Genomic DNA, 12,153 nt, shown 5'->3' with positions numbered 1-12,153 from the left:
GAGTTGTCTGCTCTGCAAGGATAACTAATATTCTGGTTGTGGTTTTCAACTGTCTAACTGTTAGATAATTTAACATTGTTATAATAGCTAAAGCTGTATTGAAACCAGCATTCTTCATAGAGTTACTCTGGACAAAAATATTCATAAGTACCTCAATTTGTCATTAATTCTTCTGTTCTTATTTCCATGGTGTATCACAGGTGACATTTACGTCAGCGCTGCCGAGCTGGTGTAATGCAAGGAGGGACACATCATGAAATGGAAACATTATCCTTTTCTGGCTGTAGTGGCTGTATTCAGCCTTTCCAGATGCCATCAGTTACTGGGCCAGCTCATTCCAGGTAGGTACCTTTTATTTAAACATAAATATCTGTGGTTTGTTTGCTGTCCATGTGAGTGTGTGCATGAATATACCTGAAATTCTCTCTGGGTATTAAAACCTATGTATGTGTGGAGTTAAGAAAGTTGTGAGCCTATCTGCTTGTGTAACACACAGAATTTGGTATTTTAATGGTATTGTCTGCCGTGAAATGTTTGGGTTTGTTTGACTGCAAAGGAAAATATAGAAAAAGAGTGGCATTAAAATATGAGAAGGTTAAGGTGACTATTAAAGCATTCCTTTGATTAGCACAGTCGGTGGAGGGAAGATATAGAGTGCAGAAACAGACTTGAATATCAAAGAGAATTGGAAATCTATAGAGAACCTTCCTCAAGAAAGAGCAAAATAGCAGCTGGGGAATGCTGAAATGCAGTGTTTCAGTGAGGCCCAGAGATCAGGGATTGTCCTGGTGCTTGCACATCAAAATTCTTACCAGTGCAGAAGGGTATGTGTATAAAAATGCAGTGTGTATAAAAATGGCAATATACTGTACAAGTTTATAAGGAAGGTGATGGTAAAATAGGGAACCTGTATCACTTCAGCAAATAATGGAATTGTGTTCTAGTAACACAAAGGAAAAAAAATGTTGTAGTGGGTTTTTGTTTAAGAATCCTTCTCTAAAAGCAGCTTCCAAGTAATTTTGAATAACTTTCAATATTTGTAAAGAAAAATCTAAACAAACTTTGATCAATTCTGCTAATCATGTACAATTTCTCAGGAAAACACAATAACTATATAGAAAATAAGTGACATGCTGGTTTTTACTGGTTGCTTTTCCTGCTTTCAATCTGAATAATAATCTATAAGACTTTACTGGCTTAATTTCTAATTTGAATACATTGTGAATGCAGAATTTTGTGGCTATGCAATTCTCTTCCCCAAATCTCTGGGCAACTAGCTCAAATATAGACTACTGAATGAAAAGAGAAAGGAAAAATATTTCCTCAGGGATTTGTTGGCCTGTATTGAATGGTGGTTCACAGAAAATAAAATAAGGAAATGAATTACTGAAGTTTTTTCCTCGTTTTGTTGGTTTTAAATGCAGAAAGACTCCAGAATAAAGGAAGATGCAAGTTAAAATTATCATTTTAAAAGTTTGCCCTCGCACTTCAAACATAATCTCAAAGCAATTTACCTGTCACAAAAACATCTACTGCTCATTTTAAAAGGAATGCCTGCAGATCCATATGTATTTGCTTGATAGCTACCTCCATCCACTTGCATTGCTTTCAATTTAGTCATAGTTTTGCAGTCTTTACTAAAAAGACTGTTTTCATTGTATTGCTTTTTCCATCAAATTAGTTTCTGAATAAAATCATAGGTGGCATTTTGATTTTTGCTCCTGCTTTGTAATTTTCATCACAGACCTCAGACTTGAACCAAGAGATTACTGTACTTGGCCAGACATCAGCAGGCTGCGCCTTGCTGGCAGGGTGCCAGGAGTGTGATTATCACAAAAGATCAAATAAAGCAGGATTATTTTTTTTCCTTTAAGCAGTTCATCCCATTCATTTTGCTCTTTTCATGTCTATTCCTTACAAAGGCATGTCTCTTTTAATTTTTTTTTTCAATGTACAGAAAGAGAGAGAACTGTGAAAAATCTCAAACTTTTTCCTATATTTAATGAAGGAAAATGAAATAATGGTTCTTTAGAATTCTGTTGCAGCCATTAAAAAAATGTTAAAAATCAATAGAGCAATAGGTAGTAGCTTTTCCTGAGGATTGCTAAAAGCACAAAGCAGCATAAATGTCTGTCATCATAGTACTAATAAATTGTGATATTTTATTACAATTAAAAACATGCTCTTAAAATAACAAATTAAATGGAATTGGTTCTAGATCATGTTATTAGAAACCTTTAAAAAATTAAATGTTGTGGTTTCCAATGCTCCAATTCTGTCTTACCTAAAAATTGAAATTATCCCAACCTTAGTGATGGCATAGTCTTTCATATGAAATTAAAATTATCAGAAATGTGTTAGAGCTTACCTTCAGATCTTGAATATTCAGATTCAGTAAAATGTGATGAATTTTAATAGTAGCATTATAACTTTGAAATATTTGTTGTAGTTTTTGTTGAATATTTTCATATATTCTTGTTGAGTCTCACTCTTTTGCATATGGGGTCCACAGGGAAGCACTGTCTCCCCCCTTTATTAAAATCATGGCTGAGCCTTTCATCTCATGTCATTACATCTTACCTCTAATTCACATATAAAATACACTCACAATTCCACTATGGCTGTCTCCTGAGGCATAAAGTATCTCTGCCTTGGCACATCTTTATTTAATCAGGGATTGAACATTATCTGGGAAAGATGTGATTTTTTTTTTTCTTCTCCTTCCCAGTTGCTCTGCATATATTAAAGCTGGAAAAATTGATAGCTGATTTTAAAGTGCACTGATCTAAGAAAACATGGCATTAACTAATGCCATATTATATTTAGATGCATATGTTGAGCTTGTGTTTTCAGTTAAGTCTTTAAAGTGTTTTAAAGTTACCAGTTACTGGATTGTCAATAAAAAAAGCCAAAAACCAAAGAAACTAAAACTATACATGACATACTGCAAAAGATGTTATTAACTTGAACTGATTTTTTTTCTTTTTGACATCAATAACTGCAATCTTACAAATTCTTGGACTGCTAATAAAGATAGGAGGAGCATTCCTGCTGAGTTTGGCTGGGTTTGGAACCTGGTTCTTTAACAGTGAGTGTAGTGGAAAGTCTCTCCATCCCAACTGGAGCAGTTGCCAATTCTCTTGTTTGTTGTCAATCCCTGAGCTTCACAGAGATACCTGCACAAAGAAAGCCTTGCAAAAACATGAAAAATTTGTCAGCAATGCTGAAAGCAAACAAAGAAAAAATTTTGAATGCTTCTGATGGATTATAATAGATTTTTGCAACAGAATTCTCTATAGGTCTTACAGAGAGGAAGATAAAGGAAAAACCTCTTTTGAACCCAGATTTTTGAGAGATTTTTGATATGAGCTTTTGGACCTCTATGGTTTACAATTACTGTTCATTGTTTCTCCAGAAAATAAGTTTTCTTTAGGAACTGCAGATATATAAAATAGCATAAGTTATATGAAACATACATCATGAAATATAAATTTGAGAAATTATTCATGGGAGTAAGTGTAAAAAACCCTAAAATGGACAACTCTGGAAGCCACAGAAGCTAACTGAGGAGGATCAGTTCAGGATTTGACTTTTCCTGGGGCAGAGAGTAATATTTTAAATTTCCTTTTTCCTGACTTAATACTGAAACACTACAGGAAATAAATTCAGCAGCCTACCTTTTTTGCCTGTTTTCAACAGGAGAGACTTGTTCATAATGAAACTCCCATAAATTCAGATTGCTTACTATAGCATGTTAGAGGCAGTGAAAAAGAGGCAATTGTTTTGGAATCTGAGTACTCTTTTACTAGAGCTTTTGTCAAGTCAATCATAATTCACTAACACCAGTAACTAAATTGTTTGATGTCTATTTTTTTTAATTGCTGTTAACTTCTTAATACTCAGTTTTGTCATCTGGGTAGAGAAAACAAGATTCATATTTTTGACCTGTAACATTACTGAACTTGTTCTCTGAATATGCTACTTAGGATTTATATTTCTGATTGATACATTCTAACGAGAAATTCCAGATTCTTCTATTTTCTTTGCAACCTGTGAAGATGTATTGAATAAAAGTTTCCTAGCACTGGAAGATCTTAATTTGGTGCTTCATGAAAAAAAACTCCAGGGTCTTTTAATGTTCACTCAGGCATTTTTCTGTACATTTGAAGAGCCTGAAGTGGTTTGCAGTTAAATAGCCAAAGTAAATCTGTCAATGACTGAACAAGGCATTGAATAGATCAGATGAAGAATTTTGCTACTTTTGTGGTTGCACAGGTCTTTTTCTGAAAATAATGTTTAAAAAAGGGAATGTTCAGCCAAACTCAACCAACCCATGCTGTCTTTTGGCATAGGCTGAGAGTCAAAAAGAATTGAATGCTTAAATTTCATGTAAGCCCCTCATCATGAGGATGTAAAGGAACAGTGAAGATTCATTGAGCTAGGAAAATTAAGTGATCTTGGCACTTCTTGAAGGGTGGTGTATATGGATTTAAATTCCTTCATTTGGGAGGCACTTCAGGATAGTTTTCACCTTTTCTGAGCAAATGATCTGACAGAAAAGCTCATAGTAAAAAATAATGGCAGAGTTTGTAGTTTCTTATTGTAATATTTGTAGTATTTGAAAGTAAAGTGATGTTGGCAACTGTTGTGAGATGAGCCAGGAAACCTTCCAAAGCTTTATTTTTAGGCCACAGGGAAAATAAGGAAAGGGCAGAAGCAAAAAAAAAAAAAAAAAAAGCTAAACAAATACTTTGTAACTGAGAATGTGCAACTTTAGCTGAACTATAAATTGCTGAATAATCATAACTCTGAAGAAGGAAGAATATAATTGAAGAGAGTTGGATTTTTTAAAAATAACTCATCAAATTCCTTGCAATTTCTATTTCTGTCCTTGTATCTGAGCCCAAACGAAGATAACATTTATCTATATTTTTATTTAATACATACATATAGATATGAGTTGAAATGAGTAGCTCAGATGGTGGAACACTGATGGAATCAGGGAAGTCATTAGGTTGGAAGGCACATGGAAGCCATTTAGTCTGCACTGGGTGCACTCTTTCTTTTCTTTTCCTTCCATGTGCACTCATGAGCAACAACAGGAGGAAGTGCATCACCCCTTGCCCTGCTGGCTGTGCTCTCATTAAAGCATCCCACTATGTTGGTAGCCTTCCCTAGGTCAAGGGCACAGTGCCAGCTCAAATCCAGCTCACCAACATAGCTCCCAGATTCATCTTGACATGCTCTTAACTTTCCATCACATAACTTCTGCTGTAGAGAGCATAATCATGGAGGATCTGTTCTGTTGACAGATTGGAGTGGAAAGAAATACTGTTTTGGTGCACATTCTCTGGTAATTTTGTTTTCACAGGCTTTATGAAGTGTCACTCTTGGCCATAAATTACATTTTTGTGATCCTAATTTAATATAACAGTGACAAATGCATCTGTAAGTGATGTGTAGCAAGGGGTGATGATTTAATGCATTGCTTCCACTTGTAAGTGCCACCAAGTTTGTAGGTTGTGGAAGTCAAGGTCACATTAAGGAAGAATAGAAAGACAGTTTAGGCCTTGCTGGGGTCAAGGAACGTGTAGAAAGATGTGCTTCTATCATGCACATCAATTTAACGTGAAACGGTCTGAATATTGTTGTCAGTTCAGAACTGAAAAGGTAAACCAAAACCCAAATCAAACATCCCTCACATTTTGGCTAGACCTTCCAAAGGAAAGGTTTTATTTAGGCTGGGTAAACAAAAAGAGAGATAAGAAATTAAGAAAAACTGGAATCTGTGCTCTGGTAAAACCATGTTCGTGTTCACATCTGCCTCTTTCTTCTCTCCTATCCCTGCAAAGTGCATAGGCCATCCTTAAACCTCTTGCAGAAAGAAAGAAGTGGCACCTGAGATCACCTCATTTCACCACTGCTCTTTCTGTATGCATGTGCATATGCCTTTGTAAATATGCATAATGACATGCAATTATCAGTTAGTAACTCTTAAGACTGGCAAGTCATCTTGCCTCATGGAACATTCAGCTTTCTTTGAAGTGCAGAGCAGTATGTCATCCTTCCATGCAGAATATTTTTTAAATTTCCTATTATTCATGGACTAATGCTAGATCCCATTATGTTGTGATACAATCTAATTGTTATCGAGGAAATATTAGGATGTTTCCATGGTATGACATTACCATGCATAATTTCCATTATGGCTATACAAATGAGATTACTTAATAACACAAGAGATAATAATTTCTTGTTATCAGGAAATGAAAAGTGTGTAGTAAATCTTGTATAATATTTTCAGCTAATATACATACATAACAATCATGTAATTTTTTTAGTTATCCATCCCTGCTGATGGAAGTAAAGGGAAATAGCTATTTTTTATTAATTTGGAGTATTGTGACAAAATTTTAAATACTTTTTGACTTGATTATATGCTAGCTAATTTATACCTTTGTCATTTATCCATCTTTTTCAAAGTGTTCATGTTTGTATACTCAGATTTCACATTTGTGGTCTTTTTTTGGTGTGACTTTGTTTTTCTTGTTAGGTGGTAGGTTTAGTTTTGTCTTGTTTTTTGATTGTTTTGGGCTTTTTGTGATTTTTTTTTTTTTTTTTTTTTTTTTTTTACTTCTCTCCCTGCTGGAGAGGATAGCAAAGGTTTCTAATGCCTATTAGGTGAAATGTTGTGCCTTCAAGGAGGACATATATTAAAAAGGGGAAAAAAAATCCCAGCACGTGCCTCGCCTTCCAGAGATTGTCACTGTGTACACTGAGCTCTTAATAAATAAAAAGATTGCCAGCTGTACTTCAATTCACAGCTCCTTTATTAGCCTTTAAAAAGAAATAAATAAAGCATGACGCTTTATTTAATTGTCTGAATAGATGGAGACAAACCAAGAGGCACAGTCAGCTGCAAGACACTTAATGAAGAAATCCCTATTTTTAATCTAGCTGTAGAAGACACAACTCTTGTGCTTTGATGATGTGGCCTTTGTGATGAACCTGGCTGGAAAACCACATGTGCTGCACCATCTTCCTAATTAAGTCATCAAAATGCACTGGAGCAACCGGAGTGACTTGTGTAGACCAGGAGAAGTAATTTTAGTTCCTCTATTGCTTGGTTAATAGAAAGTGGCACTGTTCTAGATTATGACTGATAGAGGTGAGATTCTACAGCTGCTGTCATTGTGCCTGTAGGTAGGTGCTTTTATGAGCTGTTTCTGTGTGTGAAGGAGGAGTTTGCTTTGTCTTTCTTTTCTCTTAATTTTCAAGGATGTAATTTCAGAGACATTTCATCCTTTTTATTTCGGTGAAGCTATTGCCTGTCATTTTCCTCAAAATATATTGATATTCTACTTGTTTTGGATGCGCTGACAGAGCATTCACCAAAACTGATCTCAAAATCAGGATGTGGGAAGCTGCCCACTAAGATAAATTTTAAGATAAACGAGAAAAAAAAATTAAATCACAATCCTGGAGATATAAAAAAGTTTGAGTATATATAATGAGGATGTTAACAGTTTTTCTGTGTGGACTTGGTTGGCCACAGCTGAAGATTTTGTAAATGTGTAGACAGGAATCTGAAGTTTTTATTGGTAAAATTTTTGGTAAATACTCATTCCGTTTACCATGAATAGTTTTACTTGAAATTCTTAGCCTCTTGGAGACAAAAATAGGCCAGTTGTGAAAATGGTATAATCAGGTTTTGCATACTTTTATAATGCATATTCATATGCATCGTAAAGTTAAGTTGCAAAGCTTTCTTAGTTTACATAGCTCTGTGAACAGCCCCAGTTGGATAGGAAGGTTACTATGCAGGCATTTGCACACTGGAATCTAAGAATAAAGCATTTGCTTAAATTCTTCTGTAAAGGCTGTGTTTCTTATGGGTAATGGAGAAACTGGCATAAATGCTCTGTCTGTATTTGGAGATAATATAAATAGAATTTTCCCAATAAATTATTCTACCCATCTTAAAATTAACAAGAATAAATGTTTCTTTACATAATTTTTCAATTATCCTGAGAATAATTTCAGTTAGAAAAGTAGAACACAAAATGACATAGTCTCTTTTGACTCTAATATTTATTTAGATGATCAATCTGTTAATGCTTCAAAGCAATTTCATGTCTTTAACATCAATTATAAAACTAATTTCAGTCATATCAGTAAAAGAATGAAACAATTTACAAGGGTGTTTTCACTTATGACTACTCAAGGGGTTACAGTAGACATATCTACTCTTGCTAATTTATTTTCAGTGCAGTGAAATAGAGTGTCTAGAGATGCTTTATTAGATATTTTAATAAATGCTGAACATATTTGCAGAATTCCTGCCCTGACAAAGGGTGATTTATATGCACCTGTATCTGCATATGCCAAAAAAATATCCTTTTGTCACTGCCACCTTATTTTTGCATAAATGAAACAGGAAATTACTCCCTTTTGACTAATCTGAATTTTAAATCAAAGTGATATTGGTGAAAGAAACAAGTCTTATTTTAAGCTTATTTCTCAACTGTTGAGTTAGATTGACAATACCTTTATTCCAAGTGTTTATACTGTGGTGTATTATCAGTACAGCATCGTGCAACTATTGCTGCATCTTCTTTATTACAAACATTTTTATTGCATTGTGTAAGTGTTCATGAAAATCCTTTACTGTTCTCTAGAAGTAAAGGTTTAGTAATGACCACATATTATTTTTGACCCAGGATAAAACTTGTATATGGCCCATAATCAGAGGAGTCAATACTTTATATTTGATAAATTTAGCAGTGTAAGGCTGTAGGTGCTGCGTGTTTCAGTGAATTTCTATTTTTAGTACGTGTTGACTTTTTTTTCCTACATTAGTTATTGTATACAAATGGTTAACACTTGTCAAATATTTTATGTATTAGAATATTATTTTTATTATTATTATGTGTTCTGTATAATAGCTACTACTAAACCAGTAAGTCCCCTTTCCCCTGCTGCATGAAAACAAAGAAACACCTATCCTTTAGAAATATGTTTTGCTCAAGGCATTGTTACAGGCTACCATAAAGATAAAAGAACCCTAAAAGTGCTGGGGAGCACATCTGGGTAGCCATTTGCTGTTAAATTCCCATGTTTAGATATTGCTTTAATTACATTTTGGGTATGCTTTGTGTTTGGTTTTGGGTTTTTTTTTTGGTGTTTTTTTTTTTTTTTTAATTATTTTTCTCCCCAGTATTACCCTAAAGGTAAATTTTAATTATGTTATTTAGAACTTGGTTTTTAAATCAGATCATAAATGACTGAGGTTTTAAATCCACTTCACTCTGAGACACAGGCAACCACCAAGGTCACACTTTTAATAGAAGAAAATATGGAAATAAAAAGGCAGTTTATGGTAATCAACAAAAGGGTGCTTGTGGGTTTTTTTTCCTTCCTTTCTCTGTCTTTGCAAAAGGGATCAGCTATGCCCTTCAGGATTGCATTCACATGCAATACTCACAGTAAGATTAAACAATTTCCGGTTCTCCTTACATCCATCTGGCACTTCAAAATAGAGACGAAAATTTAAATGTTCTGTTCATATGTAATACTGCTTCAGAAAATATGCTTTGTTATGTTCACTAAGACTCATTAAAGGTCATGGCACTGACCTAGCACAGAGCTGATCACTTGAGCTTTTTGAAGATATGCAAGTGTGTTGTCTTGGAGTGTATGTTACTTAAAATGTCTGGGACAGGTTAACTTTTGATATTTGATGCACACTTAGACCTCTTTACTTGTTTGACCTGTAATACATAAAGAAGAATCATGTTTTTGAAGGATGTGGTGCCCATGACCACTCCTGTCATCTCTTTTTGACACCTCTCTTAAGTACATCTTTGTTCATGAATGGGAGCTTATCTGCTGGATTTTCTGCTTCTGAAATCAGGACATCTGGGCATTGTGCTGATCCAGAATTGGAGTTTAAACATGTTAGAATTCTAGCCTGCAATTTTTAGATTTGTTTACAATTTACAGTCTGAAATAGCTATGATTTACTTTCCTGCAGATATCATGTTTACTTCAGCCACTTTGCACAAGGAAGGTAATATCTGTTTTTAAATTTAGATTCTTTGGTGGCCTGTTTCTGAAATAACACTCATGGAGGGCTTCTGGTTTTAAGTTGAGGCTGCTGCAGTAGTAGAAGGTTCTGAGGCAATAACTTTGTTTTAGGACTTGGGATGAAGAAGGCAATTTGGATTGTCCTCATAAATTAATCATGGCAGTCTGACATACAGATCACAACTGCTGTGTGAATTTAATTACAAATTTTCAAAATATACAGACAATTCTGCATTTGAACTAAAATGCATGAAACTTACACCTGGGAAGAGGACAATGATTACTGCCTACCTGGTTTATTTTTCATCCCTTTAAAGCATTTTTTAAATGAAATTTCTCTGCCCTTGAAAGTGCTTGCTACATGGAGAGGTCAAAATGTTAACTTAGGTTCAGCTCTTTCCAGCATTCAGACAGCTTTCCCAAATTGAGCTCCCTGCTGTCATGGCTATATTACTTCTGGGACCTGAGTGAGCTTATTTAAAGCTAGCCTGGCACCTTGACTATACATTACAGTCCCTGTTCTTTCACTGTCTGCTGTCTTTATTTCATAGTGCTGCTTTTCTTGCAGGGTTCCGGTGTTTTATCCTATTGTAGACATTTTAGAAGCTATATTATAGTCTGTAAATTAAATTGGCTTCTTATTTCTGATTTCCCCCCCTCCCCCAATAAATATTCTATTATTAAGATTTTGTCTCCCATGGCTTTTGAAAGGCTGTGCAGAGGGTTTTAAACAGTTTGTGTGTGCTTTAGCAGGAAAGTCTGCATCCTCTAGTATTTCAAAGAAAGTTAGTACAGTGAGAAAAAGGATAGTCTGAAGTCAGTAGTAGCTTAGGAAGGTATTCAGTCAGTGTCAAGTCAAGTCTGACTTTGAGCTCTAATTTGAAATATTTAACCTTTCTGTTACTGCAGAAATTCCAATCAATTTGTGTTGCAGTCACCTTGTAAGAAATAACTGAAATCTCTTGATAAGCACTTGCAGAGCAGTCTTTTGGGCTAATTCAGAAATATGGGCATAACTAGAAATAAACTAACTAGTCTACCCTCTTTTTTTTTTTTAAAAAAAAAAAAAAGACTAAAATAATGTATGATGCATATGGCTGCAGTAATAATATGTTTGAAATTCATAAAAGCACATTTTTCCCATGCTTTTTGAATTTGAAGGAAGATCTAGAGTAAAACTGCTCCATTCTGGTCAGTTGTGTAAAATCTTTATTCTGACAGTTGATGATATAAGCATTCATGTAAGTAGCTAAGCATAAGCAATATTTGAATACTACACTAATAAAGTGAATTCCCCTAAATGGCCTTAGGGCACTTACAGTCACCATTAAAACTTATACATGAACTGAAATCTGCCAAAATGAGGAATTAAGTGGTCTAAGTCATCTTCAGTTGAAGCCTTTGTCTAGCCTCCTATATTAATGTTCCCATTCAGCCTCATAGAGATACATTCCGTTTCATTTCCCATTAATAGACCGGTTTGCTGCATTTTCACTGCAAGATTCTTCATTCCTACCTTTTGTATATTTCCTTATGTTTGCTTCTTCACATTTATCTACAAAAATATTTATTTTTATTTTTTAGCCGGTTATGTCACTAAAATATACAGGAATAGTATGGTATTTTTATCAAATGCAAATATATTTTATCTTTTCCCTGTTCAGTTCCAACCATACAGTGAAGTTCTCCATCACTTGGAAAGTTTTTTTCAGTCATCATTAGTGTTAAAGTAATGGACCCCATCATATTGATAGCTCCACTTATTAGGACCTATCATTTGACTAGCCTAATAATTTAGATTGCAATTATCTATGTTTCCATGTAAACCAAATTCATGTTTGTTTAATGTAGGAGAAGTGGCTCAGGATTGTTGTGTTTTTTGTGGTTTTTAGTTAGTTAGTTTGTTTTCCAAAAAAAAAAAAAAAGGTTTGATAAAAGAACTCTTTAATAAATTTTAAATCTTCGGAGCAAGAACTTAAAACTGGCCATTGAGCTTGCTTAAATGTACTCCAGTTGTATATGCCCAGGAATTCTCATGCTCAGCAGCTGATGTTGTATTTGATATAT

General features: G+C 34.4%; 1 protein-coding gene across 2 annotated transcripts in view; it reads left to right on the top strand.

Annotated features, from left to right (window-relative positions):
* ROBO1 (roundabout guidance receptor 1) overlaps positions 1–12,153 on the top strand; it is a 684,183-nt gene that overhangs the window by 88,842 nt on the left and 583,188 nt on the right. For both annotated transcript variants that reach the window (XM_085589936.1, XM_031505944.3), the window contains exon 2: positions 201–341. In XM_085589936.1, coding sequence (XP_085446062.1) covers positions 254–341 — 88 coding nt within the window. In that variant the 5' untranslated portion in view covers positions 201–253. The remainder of the gene's footprint in view (positions 1–200; positions 342–12,153) is intronic.

Source organism: Lonchura striata, chromosome 1 (genome assembly GCF_050655825.1).
Source record: "Lonchura striata isolate lonStrDom1 chromosome 1, ASM5065582v1, whole genome shotgun sequence".
Classification (NCBI taxonomy): domain Eukaryota; kingdom Metazoa; phylum Chordata; class Aves; order Passeriformes; family Estrildidae; genus Lonchura; species Lonchura striata.
The sequence above is the reverse complement of the archived record's forward strand: the minus strand, read 5'-3'. Positions and strand labels throughout refer to the sequence as shown.